General features: G+C 37.2%; 1 protein-coding gene and 1 pseudogene across 3 annotated transcripts in view; both read right to left on the bottom strand.

Annotated features, from left to right (window-relative positions):
- Positions 1-19,992, bottom strand: part of TMEM144 (transmembrane protein 144) — a 36,302-nt gene that overhangs the window by 4,787 nt on the left and 11,523 nt on the right. For all 3 annotated transcript variants that reach the window (XM_026008062.2, XM_072724922.1, XM_072724923.1), the window contains exons 6-11: positions 12,927-13,008; positions 10,297-10,373; positions 8,079-8,197; positions 5,599-5,718; positions 4,351-4,448; positions 1,920-1,973 (exon numbers count right to left, since the gene is read on the bottom strand). In XM_026008062.2, coding sequence (XP_025863847.2) covers positions 1,920-1,973; positions 4,351-4,448; positions 5,599-5,718; positions 8,079-8,197; positions 10,297-10,373; positions 12,927-13,008 — 550 coding nt within the window. The remainder of the gene's footprint in view (positions 1-1,919; positions 1,974-4,350; positions 4,449-5,598; positions 5,719-8,078; positions 8,198-10,296; positions 10,374-12,926; positions 13,009-19,992) is intronic.
- LOC112926914 (eukaryotic peptide chain release factor subunit 1 pseudogene) lies at positions 16,363-19,745 on the bottom strand (annotated as a pseudogene).

Genomic DNA, 19,992 nt, shown 5'->3' with positions numbered 1-19,992 from the left:
TGTTTACTTAATATTATATTACCCTGATCAATTTTCATATTGTGAACTATCCTTGTACTCCAGAATTAAGCCCTCCTTGGTCATGGCTTATCACTAAAAAAATTCTTCTCAGGCAGCCCCGGTGGCGCAGCGGTTTAGCGCCACCTGCAGCCTAGGGCGTGATCCTGGACACCCTGGATGAGTCCCAGGTCAGGCTCCCTGCATGGAGCCTGCTTCTCCCTCTGCCTGTGTCTCTGCCTCTCTCTCTTTCTGTGTATCTATGAATAGATAAATAAAAAAATCAAGAAAAAAATTCTTCTCTATTTGGTCTGAGTTATCTTTTAAAAAGTCTATCTTTAAAAAAAGCTTTCTTTCAATGTCTTTTAGTGTCTTTTTTAGAGGACTCAGGAATTAACACTAAGCTCAATGGCCAGGGGTTCTCTCTCTCAAGTTCTTGTAACTAGGGAAGAGGATTTCTAAGTCCGTATCATTATTACAGTAGTAGTGACTAAAATATTTTCAAATCCTTTATATTAAATCCATTCTTCGTTTGTGCTTCTTTTTACCTAAAATTGCAAATAAGCTATGCTCACTTGTGATTTTCTAGGACTTCAGGATGTTATACTGGATAATAAACACCCAATTCCTAAATAGTAATCATTTATCCTTTGGGAGGTGAATGAAATATTTACAATGAAATTATGGCATGTTTTGGACACAGAATTATTTTTTGTGGAAAGCTACCCTAACTAAAATAAATGAGAAATGTGTATGGAAGTAATTTATGGGTTTATAGATGTTTTAAGTTGCCTTGTGTACTTTAAAAAATACAAAAATTGAGATCCTGGCATCTAACTCCTAAACAAATTCATTATTTTTTAAAATTTGAGAATCTTATCAAATTAAAGCTTTCTAAATCAAAACATTTCACTCAGAATAAATGAAATGATATTTTAAATATAAAATTGAATAATAATTTTAAGGATTACCCAGGTATACAGGTTGCTTTTTGGTTCCCAGAGATTAGGAACATCAGATTTTTTTAGAACCAGGGATTATTTGTTGTTACAGATGCATATGAATGAAGGCAGAAAATATTATGTCTATGGTACCTTGACAAAATATCTCTGATTTATATATATTTTTAGTAAAACCTATTACAAAATACTATTCACATATATTCCTCAAATAAAAATAAGTGGGGAAAATTCTAAAATAAAGATTTTTGGGGAAATATTTTGTTTTTAAACAATTACTATACCCAATGTGGGGCTAGAACTCATAACCCCGAGGTCAAGAATCCTAAGCTCCACCGACTGAGCCAGCCAGGTGCTCCTAAAATACTTTTTAATGAAGACACACACACACACACATCCTACAGCTATTTAATAAATGCAGTTTTAAATCACCATCATTTACACTTGAAAGAGAAGTGGTCCTAGTCACCTGCTACCATACTAATTTCCTATAAAATTGCTGGTTTTATATAGGGGCCTTTGGGAGGCATGAGAACCAACAGAAAAATCCATTCACAAATTCCATTTGCCTCAGGGATATTTTAATCTTTAGGATAAAAAAAACATTTCATCCTGTTTATCTATAATATTTTACATTAAATAAAATCTCCCCCATCATATTTTATTGGATTATGTAACCAAAACCTCTTAAGGGAAAGAAACTAAAGTCAACTAAAGCATTTTCCCACTGGGGGCTGGGGTGGAGAGAAACATGTTTCATAATATTGATCATATCTTCAGTATTTTCTTTCCTTGTTAGGTATGATAACATTTGGAACATCTGATTTGTCAAATCCATTCATGTGTTTTCTGCCCTGGGCTTAGGGATCACATACAGTTTTCAGAAAATAACACAAATACAGTATTAAATACCTTTCTTACATGGGCTCTACACCTGTTTTCTAAATTTGTCCTTGTACATACCTTTATTTCCTTAAACATGAAGACACCCCACATTGCAGCTATAAATCCTGGACCCTTAACAAAAAGAAAAACTTCAATTAAATTGGTTATTTTTTCTGTGACTTATACTCTACATAAATACAGTAAACTGGGGAGCTGACCTCATACTTTAATTAAATAACTTTTTACTGTAAAAAGAGTATAACAGTATTGTCAGGGAAAACTATTCATAATCTCAACCTTAACTCAATATTAAACTAAAGTAACATTAGGTAAAAAAATGAAGATATTTTGTTTCTTTCTGATTTTCATATTTATTACATTGATGATGCTATACTATTATGTGATCTATTTTACTAAATGTGGTCTACTAATAATAAACTATTTTTTTAAATTTTTATTTATTTATGATAGTCACACAGAGAGAGAGAGAGAGAGAGAGAGGCAGAGACACAGGCAGAGGGAGAAGCAGGCTCCATGCACCGGGAGCCCGACGTGGGATTCGATCCCGGGTCTCCAGGATCACGCCCTGGGCCAAAGGCAGGTGCCAAACCGCTGCGCCACCCAGGGATCCCCAAAAAACTATTTTAATAAGCAAATGGCTAATGTTTTCTAATGAACTAAGGACATAAAAATGGGATTAACAGGAGAAAGTCTAGGAATAATTTTTGTAAAAGATTTTATTTATTTATTTGAGAGAGAGAGAGCACAAGCAGAAGAAGGTGATGAGGGAGAGGGAGAAGCAGGTCCCCACTGAGTGGAGAGCTGGATTCGGGGCTCTATCCTAGGATCCTGGGATCATGACCTGAGCTGAAGGCAGATGCTGAGCCGACTGAGCCACCCAGGTGCCTTGAAAGTGTAGGAGTAATTTATAACTCTTTTTGGCATGAAGCCATCTTATAACTGAAGAAACTGTAGTATGTTCTTTTGGATTCAGTGAATAATGCACTTTTTTTTAAATTATTTATTTATTTATTTTTTATTTTTTATGATAGTCACAGAGAGAGAGAGAGAGAGAGAGAGAGAGAGAGGCAGAGAGAGAAGCAGTCTCCAAGCACTGGGAGCCCGATGTGGGATTCGATCCCAGGTCTCCAGGATCCCGCCCTGGGCCAAAGGCAGGCGCCAAACCGCTGCGCCACCCAGGGATCCCCGTGAATAATGCACTTAAGAAAAATTCTTAAACTGATACTATTGCACAGTGATGAACTATGTCTAAAGTTACACTCCAGTGGATCTAAGGACAGTATTATGGGAAGTCAGAAAAGCCATGTGAGGAAAAATAAGCAATAGGTTTATTCAGACAGGAATGAAATAATCTAGGAAAGGGAAATGAGAAGAAATGAGGTGGGAAGAAAGGATGATTCTGCAGTTTGAAACAAGGCTATTCAAGTTTATTAACTTTTTTAAACTGGGAAAGAAAAAATGGAATTTGGATTAATTGTGGTCTTTGTGGAGAAAGTGTATTGTATCAGCATTTTTATGATTCCTTTTCAAGCCCTGCACAAACTCTGCAAGAGTTTCTCATAAACAATTCCAACATTTTTCTTCTCCTCCACTACTCCGACTGTCTACACGATTGGGTTAACAAAGTTTGACTCCACTCCAGGCATGTAAGCGAAGCAATAAAAATAGGTTACCCTGTTTATCAGCGTCTGGAAAATTCAACATCAAAAGAGTCAGAGAAATAGGTCAAAGGAACTGTCTTTTATCAATGACGTAAGGTCCTAAGCCTCAAAATCCAAACCAAACAAGAAGCATCTGGGTCCTTTAGGCAGTTCCATAGTGACTTGGGCAGGATGGGAGGAAACAATAGAACAGGGGATGTAATATTAATGTTATCAGGCCAATTGCTCAAGAATTCTATCCTCTTTAATCCGGAAATTTTTTTCCCTTCGGAGAACACGATAGAAGACAATGCCAAAAGGTATCACTGTCCTTTGAGGCTCTTTGGCTGATGATTTCCTAAATATTTGTTTGGACATGGTCTATGGGTTATTGCAAAGAAAGAAAAAGAAAAAAGAGAAAGAAAAGAAAAGGGGCACCTTTTCTGAAATACTTCCCGTCTCTCAAGGTTATCATGAGATTCAAGTGTCAAAATATACACAAAAGCATTTTTAACTGATAAACTGTTATACAGAGATAAGTATTGTTATAAACAGTAAATTATAATGTATCCAAAATGACATTAGGTAAAATTACCAGACAAAGACTACAAGGATATCTAAAATGAACAAACTTGCTAGAATGAGGGTAGCAATCAGTGTTCCCTTAGCAATCAGGGACGTGAGGTGAGGGGGTGTTGGAGAGAGTACGTGAATCTGTTCTACAAACTGTACTCCTAAAAAATTGAACTCCAAAAAATTGAAGTCCTCAGTGATTCACTAGGTTTGCTTCAGAAAGATCAGATTTGCATTTGCAAAACAAAAATTTGGAAAAACATTCAGCTACTTACCGCAGTGACTATTGGAAAACTGACCACAGCGCTGAGAGAGTGGTTAGCTATGAGCCAACAGCAGGTGGCTATTGCCCAAAGAACTCCTGACAGGAATCCTGAAACACATGCAAACAGCACACACTTAAAAGCCACGTTCCTTTCCTGAAAAGTCCATGCCTTCAATATGGTGGGAATATGAAAGTGCTCCTCCTATCAATGCATTCCTATAATTTTTGGCCAACATGATTTTATGGTCATTTTGGAAACCAAATCTTTTTTTTTTTTTTTTTTTTTTTGGTTCGTGACTGCTGTGGGTATAACTATCAAACTTTTCACTTTATTGACATTAAATAAAATACCCAAAGTTGTAGTTGATGTAGAGATTAGGTAGTGGAGAGGGACCTAAGGAAGATACTGGATCTGAGCATGCTCTGCAAACACCATTTACTTTCAACTCTCAACATAAAATGTGAAGTTCAGAATGATCTTATAGCTAAAGTGGTGGTGGTGGTGGGGAGGGGAAGCTCCTAGAATTTGAATGAAAATACCAGATAAAAATTTTAGGATACTTTAGTTGGGTGTTCAATAAATATCCTATCTTTTATTTTTTATAATGGTATAGTTGTATACTATACCATATAGTGACGTACTTTGACTTAAATGAATCACGTAAACAAAATGAATCTCTGACATATGCTTTATTTTGTTCTTAAAATTTTTTTACTTGTGGACTTATATTCTAAATTGCATTATGGCAAACTTCTAAGTAAATGAGGAATTATAGGTATATTTTTTTTACCACCAGTGCCGAATGAATTAAGTCCAAAGTATGTGCATTTATCATATGCCCTTTTCAAAATCTAAAACAATTTCTTATTTTTCAGAGAAAATGTTTGTTTACCCAAGCGACTACAAAGTTCTCTTTGTTCATACTATTTTTTTAAGAAAAAGTAGTCACAGGACACTGACTTTTAATAAGCATCCTTTGATAGGTCAATACTCAAGGTATTTTGGCACAGGAAATCATCTTAGATTCACTGTTCAAGTTTCAGGTTCTGTAATGACTGTCATTTCACAGCCAGTTTCATGGTTTTTAAATCTTTCATATTTACTGGTGAGTAGGGCCAAAGCAATTAGGGAATGAACATATACACAGATACACACACACACAGGGATGGCTTGATTTCCAGAAGACGATTACTCAAGCTAAGTGAGTAGAGAAGACTTTCATAGAGTAAAAATATTTTTTGTAGTAAATATTCTTACCTGGCAGGACTGCTTTAGGATATAGCTTAAAGTTATTTTTCATGGCTATACAGTAGGCCAGAAAGTAGACTGTGCTTGTAAAAAAGATGCCACTGAAGTGTGCAAAAACGTAGTCTAAATCTGAAAAGGCAGATCATAAAACTCTCAAATGTATCCTTTCATTCATTTCAAATATATTTAGAGTTCTAAAAATAAAACAAACTCACCAAAATTAACCTTAAAAGTAAAGGAACCATTAATTATATTTTATCATCCTGGCTTTCTACATGCTGTACATAGAATTTTAATGAACATATTTAAAACTTAGAAACATTAAGAGTAAATTAGTCACTACAATCAGATCTAAAACGCGGTTTTTATGATTACCTTGGAAAGGTAAATAAGAAACTATAAACATTATGTGAATACGACCTTCTTTTTAGAATAGGTTTCGACTTAATTCTACAAATGGCAATTGTAGCAAATCTCCAGGTAGACTGTAGTGGGGGGGGCATTGTGAAGAATATTGGGGAGTACTAATTTTATATGGTGACTGATCTGGAGACCAGTGTGTCTGTTGCAGATGACAGCTATATGGAAAGATAATCAGGAAGTTCTACCAAAGAGGGTTTTATTTAATTGTTTACTCTAAGCCTTATTACATGCGAGTGTTAATGACACATGATGGTGGTCCAAATCCGAGAAACCCCAACTTCACCAACTGTTTAAACAGATTGTATTTTAGTCAGACAAATGGGTCTATTACAGGTTCTTGGCTGGGAAGGTCACATTGGATTTAATGTTTCTCCCAACTATGGTTTTGACAAAGATGAGGGGTCATGTTTAAGGAGAAAAGCTCAAAGGTCAAAGAGTGTGTCTTTTCTTCTAAAATCTTAAACCCTCTTTCTGGATCAGGTAAGAACAACATATCTATGGACTACTAAAAGGAGCAGCATAACATAGTTAAAAAAAGCACAGATCTACAATCCACTACTTGTTAACTTTGAGACCTGGGCAAATTACCTAATCTCTCACTGTCTTAATTTTCTCAATTGTAAAACAAGAATAATAATGTTATCTAACCAATAAGGTTACTATGAGGGTCAAGTGAATTATTATTGTCATGTGCTTAGAGTAGTGTTTAGCACAGTACATGTGATACTTATGTGTTTGTTAAATAAATGAAATAAAAAATTGTACCTCCCTGGAACTATTTTTTAATAAATTGGAATAAAGTGTGTTCCTATTAGATGACATTAACGTTGTCATAAGAAAGGTCCCTAAAAAATGACTATGTATTATGTAAAGAGGACATTATTAAGTAAATATGACATTATTTATTATGGCCCAGGACCAAGAACAACCATGCTCCTGGATGATTAGTTCTTTTTATCTTGCGTTCACTGAATTGTGGGACTGATTTGATTTCCCTTGTGTCTATAAGAAATCTTAGAGCCAAATTTACGGCTCATTTCTAGCAAGTGTACAAATACATTACGGTTTTTAGACTCATTCCTGGTTTTTATTTTATTTTTTATTTTTTAACTCTTGATTTTCTTTCTCTTTTAATTTGTCCTATGTTATTCTATTTTTATTGATTTTTATCCTTTACAAATGAAAATAATAAAAGCACACAAAGTATTTGCAGAAAATCTTTAAAAAAAGACGGAAGTTAGTAAAAGGTTTGAAAGCTAATTGGACTGAATATAAAAAGGAAGGAAGAAACAATGGTGTCAATGCAGTCTGTCTATTCCACTAAAGTCTTTCAAATCCCAGTTTTGTCATCAGTCTCTCCCTCATAACTTTTGCCTTCCAAATTTTACCCTTTTCTGAACACAGATCACATTAATTTTCTCTACCACCCAATTCAGAACTTTATTGCCTATGATCTCATTCTTTTATGGGTTCATGGGTGGAAGTCATGCTTCAACAAAATGATAGGACCCCTGAAGTAGACCCTCTGCTATTTCCTGATGAGCCTGTACAAGGCTCTTGGACACAGTGTTGAGTTTACACCAGACAGACTCTACATCCAGAAACTGAGGTAATCTGGGAGCATTATGTTGAGCCTTTCAATGCACTTCTCTATGTTTTAAAAATAATATCCTCTGACTAGGCCATACTTTGACCATTAGGAAAGTTATACTTTGACGTTTACCTGAAAGAGCAGAAGAATATATATTTTCTCAGAGATTATCTAACTGGAAAATAATCTCTGAATCTCACTGTAAAGCTAAGAAGCATGTGTTAAGATCTAAGTAGTTGATATAAATCCTGACTAGAATAAACTTGATTATATTTGTATTTTGCCGATCATGTGAGATGACTCAAACAGTCCTTTATTACTTTTAGTCTTCAGTGGTTTTCTAAGTCACCACTTACAGTGAAAAAGTAAGATCAAATCTATGCACCAGGATTTACTAGGACCACATTCTTTTTGTATTCTTAAGAAAAACAGGTATTGAATTTATTTATAAAGTAACATAATGGTTTACCCTTACCATATTGGCTTGCCCCTGCGTATATACTATCATTTCTTTTGCTATGGTCCTTGATATAAATTATTGGCACAAACGTAGACCCATAGAGTATTCCAGATATCACTGCAAGACTGCAGCCCCTTGAAAAACAAATACATTACTATTAATCTTGGCCCACAGCAATATTTCTGACAAACACACAAATGGAATCATAACTAAAGCATGCTTCAAAGTGTAAATCACAAGCAGTTATGCAGAAATCACACATCCATTTCAAGCTCTGTGACTGTCAAAAGTCAAAGAAATACCTTGCAGGGTCAGAGCATCAGGGTCAGAAAGACATCAAGACCTAAAGTGCAGCTTCTGTCTCCCACTGCCTGGTTTTGGAAGTATACGATTCATAGAAGTTCTGATGGATTATCATTATAAATTGTCACTGCACAGACGTGACTATGCTATCATTATACTGTCTGCATAATAAACTTGGCTGTCTAAATATGAACTATTTGTAGACTGATACTATGCCCTAGGCTTATTTTTTAAAAAAAGATTTATTTATTTATTCATAAGAGACACACACAGAGAGAGAGAGGCAGAGACACAGGCAGAAGCAGGCTCCATGCAGGGAGTCTGACATGGACTCGATCCCGGGTCTCCAGGATCACGCCCTGAGCCAAAGGTGGGCATTAAACAGCTGAGCCACCCAGGGATCCCCCAGGCTTATTTTGTAAACACTCAATTTATCCAGCACAGGGCTAGGATAGACAAAATACTAAATGAATGTCCCTGGACTTGCCCAAGCCTTCACTGATGAGGGTATGGTCAAGAAATGCTGATTTAATCAAATAATTTGGGTATTACAGTTCTTGTTATAAAAACAGAATACTTCATCTTAAGCACTGGAGTCATGGCACCTCCTCAGTCTTGGGCCACATTTGCATGAGGCAAGTGTTTCTGATAATTTTGTTGAGAGATGATTAATATTTTGGAACAGTCCCTTCAACTTAATACAAAGGGCAATGGCATAAAACATAATGTTAGGCAAAAACAAACGAACAAAAACATTCCTTTCCAAACTTAAAAACAAATTCTTAGAGTCTATTTTAATAGAAACTCACAGGCCAACCTGGCAATCAGCTCTATCCACACTGGAAATCCGTGTGTCATGGGGAAGCCTGGACTCCACAGTCCTGAAAGAGGTGTCCCAGGCATAGACAGGACTAAAAGACCAGGTCTGGCTAATCATAAGACAATCAAAAGTGCCTTTTTTTTTCCCCAAAAAATATTCCTTTAGAAGGGAGAAGCTTTGTGAAAAAATGTTTTGAGAGTTCTGTTTTACTCTGAAGCAAAAACAGTAACATATTTATCTTCCAAAGCTTGTTCATGAGCTCGTTCCTTCCTTCATTCTAAGATCTATCAAGCATTTGTTATGCACCAGGCACAGGCTCTTTCTCACTGTGAGGTTCATGTCTACACTAACAGAGAAAATGCTTTCTATTCTTGAAGCGCTTATGTGTGTCACCACATAAAGTCCGAAACAGTCATCAACTGTAAAACTCAAGCTATCTATCCACTTACATGCTTTCATATTTCTCTGCTAATCCAAAAACATCCCACAGTAAACCCTAAGATATAGGGGATGCTGGTGAGCCATCCCACAAGAAACCCTAAGATATAGGGACCCACTTTATGACAGTGAGGGGTATAATTACAGGAACCCAAAATGTCTACTATATTTGAAAATGAATATCTTGGGATCATAAAATTGTCTAACACCTGAGTGTAGGGATTTCCAGCGGAGGACAAGTGTCCTGGGCAGTGCAGAATTAGAGGAGTGTGTTGTCTAATTTGATCGTGATTGGTGAGAGCCTGTTGATCATTATATACTCCGGCCTATATTACCTCTTTCTTTTACTTTAGGCACAAAAGTACTGCAAAGCGAGATTGCTTTTGTAAACTATTTATTGGCTAGAAATACCGCAGTGGCTTAGGAATTTCTTTTTCTTTTCTTTTTTTTTTTTTTTTTTTTTTGGCTTAGGAATTTCTTGAAAGAAACACTGATATCAAGGACCTCTCAAACTGAAAATTCAGCAGGGGACAAGAAAATCTGTCCACCACAGCACTACGGGAGTCAAAGCTTATGATACCATTTGCTTCTTGAACTTAGATGAGTAGCACTTCACTCTGATAATCCTTGCTTTAGTTAAATATGAAAGAGAATAATAGAACCTCTTCTTACACTGTGCGCTGCTGTGCTCTAGAAAGTTTATCCACCCAGGAATAATCAGGACAGGGATCTTGACTGCTGTTGATCACCTATTGAAAATATTGGCACAAACAAAAACAAAAACAGCCTTCAATTGATAGTCATACTGGTGACAAGAAGATTTTCAGTGTTTTTCTCTTCTTTCTCAAACATACTTTAAAAATATGAGCATGTGACACTATGCATTCTGATTCTGTGCATCTCTCCAGACTCAAATGTTTCTGATTCTTTTCCTCTTCCATTCAGAATGGTTTGGCTGTAGGCAGCTTCTCTGTCTAAATTTTTTCAGTTTAACATATGGCTGTTTTGATACACCCTTTAAAAGTAACAGAAGTTAACAATGCCTGTGTTTAATCTGCATGTTTTAATAATCTATAAAAAATTAGAACCAAGGAAAACTCAGACTCTTCTATGGAATACTTCAGATTGATAGGTACTTTTTTATTCACTTTTTAAAAATTTATTATTATTATTATTATTATTTTAACGCAATTTATTTTTTTGAAAAATTTATTTATTCATGAGAGACACACAGAGAGAGGGAGAGAGAGGCAGAGACACAGGCAGAGGGAGAAGCAGGCTCCATGCAGGGAGCCCGACACAGGACTCGATCCCGGGTCTCCAGGATCACACCCTGGGCTGAAGGTGGCGCTTAACTGCTGAGCCACCTGGGCTGCCCCTTATTCACTTTTAAAAACCGAATTAGTTAATAAAACATTTCCAGTCATGTTTCATGTAAAGTTAAAATTCTTTTTTTAGGTTAATAGTCTAGGGAAAAATTACAAGCACACAAAATATTTCTAATATTGAATTTTAATCATTTTTGCCTTTTAGCTGAAGTTTCTTTAATGTGATATTCCTAAAGTCTTTGTAAGAGATAAGAAACTAGATTTGAATTCTTCGTCACGTGTTAAGTTTGGCAATACTGCTTTCTTTCAATGATGAAGAGCTCATAGTGTATGGTTGCACAATACCCAGCTGTGCTATTTATGTAACTTTACACTTGGTTTGCTCATATCCTTCCATCTCGCCTAGAAAAATCTAAGGCAGTTAACCTACTACTAAGATACTATGTATCTTTTTCTGAGTTGCATTTTTCTTTTTCTCTCCCTTGGTTTAAAGGGTGGTTGGTCAGGAGGTATCTGACTTCCTAGGGGAGACGGAATTTTGGACACGTTCACACAATCCCAATTCCTCCATTCTCTCTGCAACATTTTCTGGATTAGAGATATCTATGGGCTAACAAATCTCTTTTCTCTTATACTTAAGCTAATTATTAACTAACATATCAATTTAAGGTTTCAGTCATCTTATTTGAGGACTTTTTTTTTTTTTTAGATTTTATTTATTTATTCATGAGAGACAGAGAGAGAAAGAGAGAGACAGAGAGAGAGAGAGGGAGAGAGAGAGGCAGAGACATGGGCAGAGGGCTCCCTCCATGCAGGGAGCCCAATGTGGGACTCGATCCTGGGACCCTGGAATCACCACCTGAGCCAAAGACAGATGCTCAACCACTGAGCCACCTAGGTGCTCCCGATAATGGTTTTGATAGGTAAAGAGGGAAGGAAGAAGAAAAGGTTAATTTTGAAGTAAGGAGTAGAGGCAGCACCTTCCAGGGAGGCAATGACTCTGGAGGGGTATAGGACACTGGTTTCTGAGGGCAGCTAGATAGCCCTGGACCCACAGCAGATAGAAGAGATACTTGAAATAGGAAGGATTGAGTCTGGATTCATGGTAATGGGAGTTTGCCCCAAAATCACTTTTGTATATGTAGCCATTGGCCCTTATGCTTTGTCAAATCTCTTTTTTGGGTTGTTTCTGTTTAATCAAGATTTGCTACTCCAGACTAATTTAGGTTCTTCAAGGTCAAACAGCGACTTTTTTTACATATTTCTTGACTTTACCTTTGAGTGGAACAGGATGTGACAAAAGAGAAAAAGGAAGAAAATCAAGTCTTACTCTTCCTTTCATATGACTTCCTTTTCATATGACTGGATTTATTCTTTCATTGGCTGCCTCTGATCTATCTACCTTATGGCCTCCCTCCTCCCTCTTCCTAAAAGGGCTTTCATATTCCTCTTCAGTACTTAGGGTCCTCCCATGACAGAAATCTTAAGCCATTCCAAAATATGAGCTTGTAGATACATCTTCTAGTTGGGATCTACCATTAATAGATATAAATAGACCTCTGTGTTTGCTGAGAAGTTTTCCTGTGGCAATCTTGATTGGTTGATATGTAGATCTAACTATAATAAATATGCAAACATGTTTTCAATGGCCCTGAATGAAAAAAAAAAAAAAAACCAACTACCTTCTCATCTGTGTTTCAAATCTATGCAGGGATCCCTGGGTGGCGCAGCGGTTTGGCACCTGCCTTTGGCCCAGGGCGCGATCCTGGAGACCCGGGATCGAATCCCACATCGGGCTCCCGGTGCATGGAGCCTGCTTCTCCCTCTGCCTATGTCTCTGCCTCTCTCTCTCTCTGTGACTATCATAAATAAATAAAGATTAAAAAAAATGTTAAAAAAAAAAACAAATCTATGCACTTTCCTTTTATTTTAATTTTATGTCTCCAATCATATTGTTTCTCATATTGTACTTACATGCTCTGTCATTAATGGTGTGGTGTCCACCGAACACGTGTTATTTGGTATTTCACTTTTGATGAACAAAAATATGAAAGCACTGTAAGGAAAATAAATTTTGGAGATGTTTATCATAACCCTGATTCATATTAAGCTGCTTGAATTTTTGAGAAAACATGGCTTAAATCCAGCCCATTGGTGTAATGATTACTTCCACACTGCCTCCTCAGGGGCCCTGACATTTCTCTAGGATTGCCTTTCTCTTTGACATCTCTTGTTGTCCCTAACTGCAATGAGTTAGAAGCCTAACTCACAAGAATTCCCCTCAAACCAGATCTTCCTCTTGATTTTCTTGTTTCAGTCAACGGCTGCATTTTTCTTTAATTCTTGCTTAACTCTGGAATCACATGGTAAAAAAAACAAATGAAACACACGGTAAAAAAAAAAATACAAAAAAAAATGCAAAGTGCTACCCTGTAGCACTATGTCTCACCTATTATGCTGACAAAACCCTAAACATTTAACAACACCCTCTGTTGGACAAACTTTATCATCAAGTTGTTGTGAGGGTTGTTGTACAACCCCCCTGGAGGAGACTCTGGGGCCCTAGAACACCATCACACCCACACTCAGATGAGGCAATCTTCATGGCCACACAATGGAATGCAACACAGATATATATATAAAAGAAACGAGGGACACCCTGTGTGCTCTGATATGGAAAGATCTCCAGAGTATATTTTAAGAGATAAAAACACACACATAAGCCCGATGACTTTCCCCCTTCATCATTCTCTCAAAATGCACCGTTTGTTCATGTTCAGTATCTTTGTAATGGATGCTTCACTTACCATTGACTTTTGAACCATGTAAATAGGTTAAAATGTGTTAAAATATTAAATTAACTTAAGGAAACTAACAACTCTGGTATACTTTTGACATTCTTTTTTAAAAATATGTTTGCATGGTTCAAAAGTTTTGCAAGTACAGAGAAGGCTGAAATAGTGTAGGTAGGTAAGTGCAGACTAGTGCTTACGATGTGTTATTTTTTGAACACGAATTTAAAATTTCTTAGCTTCCTTGGTCCAGTCTCTTACTTGCTTTAAAAACTTGAATGGTTCCATATTCTCTTCTGTAGCAAATTGAACTGTCCTTTTGAGTTGTATTATTCTTTGCATTATGTTCCCCAAAACCTACTCCACATCATTCTCCACATTGACTTTCATCTTTGACCTGTCCCTATTCCATCTCCCCTTCACCCCCATCTTTTGAAACCACCTGTTCTTGCTTCTCTTTCTTAGCTGAACACAGCACATACTCCCCTCTTTTTATCCAAACTGAAGAAATGAAGTGCTGAATGTGACAAGAAACCCCCACTCCCAGCTCCATGCTCACTGACTCTTCCTCTTCTCTGAATTTCCACAACACTAAGAATAGTCATTGCATAATCCAGACCATTTACCACAAAGCCTTGTAAACTTTTTTCTCTACAGATTTTCTAATTCAGCAGAAGATAAGAGCTCCTTCAGGGTCCTCAAAGTGCTTAACACTTAGTAAAAATGAGTGCATAAAACCTAATTAAATGTGTGTATCTTACTTAAATGTGTTCTTACATACATGCTTATTTGCAAAGCTATTATTAGACGTCTCAGTTGCATTTTTTCCTCAAAGTTACAATGGAAACCTTCAACCTTGTGTAGACCAGTGTGTTTTCCTAATAAGAATACAGGAGGGTATGTTAGAGATACTTGAAGGGAACCAATGAGAAAGTCTTTGAATGTTTCTTCAAATGACCATCTGCCCCTCCTACAAATCACTTGGCCTCTCTGAGTCTCAATTTTTTTCATCTAAAGAAATGGAAACTGATGAATTATTGAAAACTACATCTGAAACTAATGATGTACTATATGTTGGCTAATTGAATTTAAATAAATAGAAATGGTTATGTGCCCACTTTACAAAACTGTGTGAGAATTAAATAACAAGGAATATAAAATTCTCAGTGTACTTTTTAGAACATGGTAAAATTTCAAAACATGTTAGGAAATAAAGAGCCTATTGGATGGAAGGGGGGTTTTGAGCATAAGAAAAGAAATCAAGACTAAGAAATCAGTGGTTTTGAGCTTGTTTGACTAGTGCTTATCACAAAATAGGTAAGTGAGCTCAATTAGGTCAACAAGGGGTGCAGAGCACTAAATTAGGACAAGGTAATGAAATTTATCTTATGTTTACGAACATAAAACCAAATAGGTCACAGGTCTTTTGGGCTACAGACTTACAGAGCTTGGTACAGTGTGTCAGACACAAAGATCCATGATAAAGTCTGTGAATGTTGTCAAAAGCATGGAAAATTAAAAAAAAAATCAATATGTCATACCCAGGAGTGCTTCTCTACATTTTCAATCTTTCCAGTTTCCCTAGATTTATAACTCTCCACATCTACTAGCAAAACTTGTATGTGTTCACCCGGACAATTTAACAAGCCTTCATTGAGCATCTATTAAGTGTCAAACACTGTGTGGCAAAGTCTGTTGGTGATGATGGGAGAGACTGTATTCAAAGAAAATAACAGACTTTGTCCTTCAAGATCTCACAGTTCAAGGATAAAGGAATTGTATGAATAATACAAAGAAGCCCTTCCATAATAGAAGAAGTTCAAAATGCAATGGAAGTTTAGGGATAACTCTTTCTAATTAGGAAGAAGAGAAATCAAGAAAACAGCAGAGGATGGAAAATCTCTACTGACATTTAAGGGTGGCCAAGGAAGCTGAGGAAAGGGTCTTCGGGCTGGGGGAGGTGTCTGGGAAATGATGTGATAAATAATCCTGAGTCAATGAACTGACAATACAGGGAGAAGGCCGATCTAGGAAGAAGGCTTGAATCTGTGACTGTGGAGGGCATACCAGATTAAGAAGACAGATTTATTCTGAATCCAATGGGAGGCTTCCAAAGTTCTTAATTAGGAGAGTGATGATTGATTTGGTAGCAGATACAAGCAAGTTATACTAGTAATAGGAAAAAATGGAACTAGTGAAAGTAGATGTGAGCTTTTTTTTTAATGATCTCATTTCTATTAACTTTTGAAAGTTTATAGCAGTTAAGGTATTTTTGGTTCTATGAATGAAGGTTAAAAAATTATTTTTTTTTCATAAAATACAAGAGCAATGAATTTCACCATGGAGTAAAAGTAAAAACTGGGATTCTTTTTAAAATTAGTCCAGAGTGGCATTTTAGGGGCTTAGTTGTAGGCTGCTGCACTGACACCATGACAACCAAAGTGTACTGCTGGGTCTTGTTTTGTTTCTGTTTTCTTTTCAATATCCAATGGTCATGAATTAAAGTTCTGGAAATGTGCCAATTGTAAGGCAGGGATCTGTTTGGGTTCCACATGGGTATGCTCCTTGGATTGGATGCTGGAGAGTGAGGCACATTTTGCTGGACCCATGTTGACTACCTAGTAGTCATCAAGGTAAAAAAAATTCATCATCTCCTCCATGGTATTCCATTCCCTGGATATCTACTTGGTATCGCAAGATACCTCCAATCCCACCAAATCCTTTCAGAAAATGGGATTCTTCTTGTGACTTATTTATGACAACCTCCAACCTAACTTCAGTTGTTTTTTTTTTTTTTATAGTTTTTAGCAAAACATTTCAGCAGGGTCATGCTCTCAATCAGCTCATGTTCTTGTCCTGTCTCCTGGTCTGGGAATTGAGATTTATCCTTCTCTTATTCTGTAGTTAGAGAATTTTCTTCTCTTCTGTGTCTTGGCAAGGAGGAATGTATCTCATTAGATCCAAATTTTCATAGACTATTAGAATCTCTACAGCTTCCAATTTCTAACGGCTCTCATTCCCTTCCCTGGCTGATTTCCTCAAAGTATCATCCTATTGATTTCTTCTTTTGAATGAGTTTTGTGTTGGAGAGGACTTTAGTCAACAGCTTAGTTGAATCCATTTTCACCACTATAGGAAATAACTAATTTTTAAAACTTTTGATTGCAACCTCTTATCAAACATATCAGATTGACTTAGTCCACTTTTAAAGTCAGCTGATCCAGCTAAAACAAGACCAGCCACATTCACTTTGTCCTCAGAATTAAATGGCTGAACAGCAGTCTCTGCTGCTTTCCGAACATGGTTGTTCTGCTTTTCTACTCCTAAACGTGCAAAACGCAAGGCTGATTGACCTCCTCTGCCATGTTTCTATGGGAGATCCACAGTGAATTTGTGTAGGACTTCTCTTGTGTTTCCTTGGAGTGTGCCCCAAAGTGCACCACTACCATCTATTACAATGAAGTCAAACTTGCTGTCACCCAAAAGTAGTGCTGTAAGAGCCTCCGTATGGGATTTGTTGTCACACAAATACAATGATGTATTAATTGGTTTGAAAGGTTCAAAGTCAATGTTGACTTTCTTTTCAAAGTCAATGTTGACTTTCTTTTCCTTTCCGTCTTCCGTTACAATTGTGCCACTGTAAACAACCAGGCCATTTGGAGGCACTTTGTTATAAAGTTTGAGTCTTTGTTTTACAGATGTAATAGCTCTCAGGACAGAAAGGCAGTTTACTGGTGACTTAATGTTAGATGTAGTTCCAAATTTATCTGCTAACATTTTTGGCACTTGTGAAATCTGGTCTTTGGAAGAATGATCAAGGACATGATGCTTGTGCCATTGCTTTGGGCACAAGCTCACATCTGTGGGGTTGTCACCATCTTCTTGCCTCCTCCTCCTTAAGGGGCCTAGTCCTGGGTGGCAGGGGCTGCTCCTCTCCAGTAGTGCCTCTTGGATTTTTTTTTTTTAAATTTTCTTTATTTATTTGAGAGAGAGAGAGAGAGAGAGAGAGCAAGTGAGCAGGGTGAAGGGCAAAGGGAGAGAGAGAATCCCAAACAGATTCTGAGCTGAGGGTGGAGCCTGATATGGGGCTCCACCTCATGACTCTGAGATCATGACCTGAGACGGAACCAAGAGTTGGATGCTTAACCAACTGTGCCACCCAGGCCCCCACAGGCGTGAGATTTTTATAATCATATGCAGGTGGATGTATAGTAGGGAACTGGGGGAGAAGAGAGGAAAAACCTGTGAAACATTCAGAAAAAACTTTTTATAGGATTATATATAAGATGGGGGATGAAAGGAAAAAAAAAACTAAGGTGACTAAAATTTTGAATTGGAGTAACTGTGGAACAGCTAGGTTTTGCCCATGGGAGGCATACAGTCAGACTTACACGTTGGGAGAAGCCATTTGGTTTTGATGGTGGCTCTGGTAGTTTCAGCTGCGGTGATAACTCAGGGCAGAGGCAAGTGTGCTGGTTGGAGTGTGGACTCTAGGACTTTGGGCAGAGCCCCCTTACTCCTTTTGCTCCATTGGGCCTTGCAGTTTTTTAAGCAATTCCCTCTGTGAAATGCTCTTCTGTTTAAAATACCTACAGTGGGAGAACCTGGGTGGCTCAGTCGGTTGAGTGCCCCTTGATTTCAGCTCAGGTCATGATCTCAGGGACATAAGATCGAACCTCATGTTAGGCTGTGTGCTAGGCGTAGAGCCTGCTTAAGATTCTCTTTCCCTCTGTCCCCCACCTTCAAAAAATTAAAAAACAAAACAAAACAAAACACCTAGAGTGGTTTTGGTTGTGGAACCTGACTGATACTACCTTACATATAGGAAAAATGCAAGCCTTGAAATAATCCCACCTATCCTTTAAAAACTGGACTCTACAGAGGAGAGGATCAATAATGTCAATTTTGAAAAGAAAAGCAAAAGGATGTGACCAACAAATCTAACCATATTCCAATTTTCTTTACACTGGCCATGAAACCGCAAGCTTATTCAATGAATGCCCTTTGAACAAACTGATTTAATGGAGTTAAAATGATCAAATGAATGTTTCTAGGAGGTCCTCTTGGTAAAGAACATAGACGGGAGCCAGAAAGCACTACAGGAAGAGATCGCTGCCTTTCTGTGCCACAGACCAAACTCCTAATCCAGCTGCCTGATTCCCCAGGTGCACTGACAGTTTACCACAGACTGAAAGGGAAAACAGTGATTGCATATGAACTAGTTACTAATCAAAATAATGAGTCTTATAATAAAAATTATCCAATTTATAGAGCATTAGCCATATATATGCCTAGAAATATACATAGCCCTTGACCTATTTCTTCTCATTTCATCTTCAAAATATTTTATAAGGCTGGCACAATTATTATTACCTCCACGTTAGCTCCAGATGGAGAAACCAGGGCTTAGAGAAATCAAGTGATTTGCCCAAGGTCATACGGGAAGAAGTGGGCAGGACATGCATAGTTTGCAATTTTAGAGAATGTAGTTTCTAAAGAAAGAAGAAATATGGAGAAAAACAATGCCTGATGGACTGAGTAAATTGGCCTTAAATTACCATTAAGTCACAACTAAGGCACGCTACATTACAATTTTGGGGCGTAAAGAAATTGTTTTTGACATGAGAGACACCTAACTCTGGGAAATGAACAAGGGGGTAGTGGAAGGGTAGGTGGGCAGGGGTTTGGGGTGACTGGGTGACAGGCACTGAGGGGGGCACTTGGCAGGATGAGCACTGGGTGTTATGCTATATGTTGGCAAATTGAACTCTATTAAAAAATTTAAAAAAAAAAGAAATTGGTTTTGAGAGAGCTATTCAAAGCCAGGATGCCATGTGAATTGTACAAAATACATAAAATTGCCTCTAACCAAAAATGTCAGGAATCTGCTTTTTTAGAATAATCTATGTTATTTCTTCTCCAATTGGCCTGGAACCACTCTCTTAGGCAACATTTCAATGACAAAGAGATTGTTCCTGAAATGTGGCTGGGGAAAAGCCATCGTTGCAGTAGGAAGAGAAATATAGTGTTCTTTCCCTGAAGAATAAAAAAGTACTAAAATCTTTCCAGACGGTGCTATCCATTATGCGAAGCACTGACAGGGAATATAAATGGAGTCTAGAATGGAAAGGGACTGAATTTAAGGTGACCTAATTCCTGCTGGAGTTTTATTGATTGAACACTGCCAGAGATTTAAAGTCATTTTCATCTTTATTCATATAGTGCATACGACTAGACACAGATACATC

Source organism: Vulpes vulpes, chromosome 10 (genome assembly GCF_048418805.1).
Source record: "Vulpes vulpes isolate BD-2025 chromosome 10, VulVul3, whole genome shotgun sequence".
NCBI classification, from domain to species: Eukaryota; Metazoa; Chordata; class Mammalia; order Carnivora; family Canidae; genus Vulpes; species Vulpes vulpes.
Note: the sequence above shows the minus strand (reverse complement) of the source record. Positions and strands in the feature narration are given on the sequence as shown.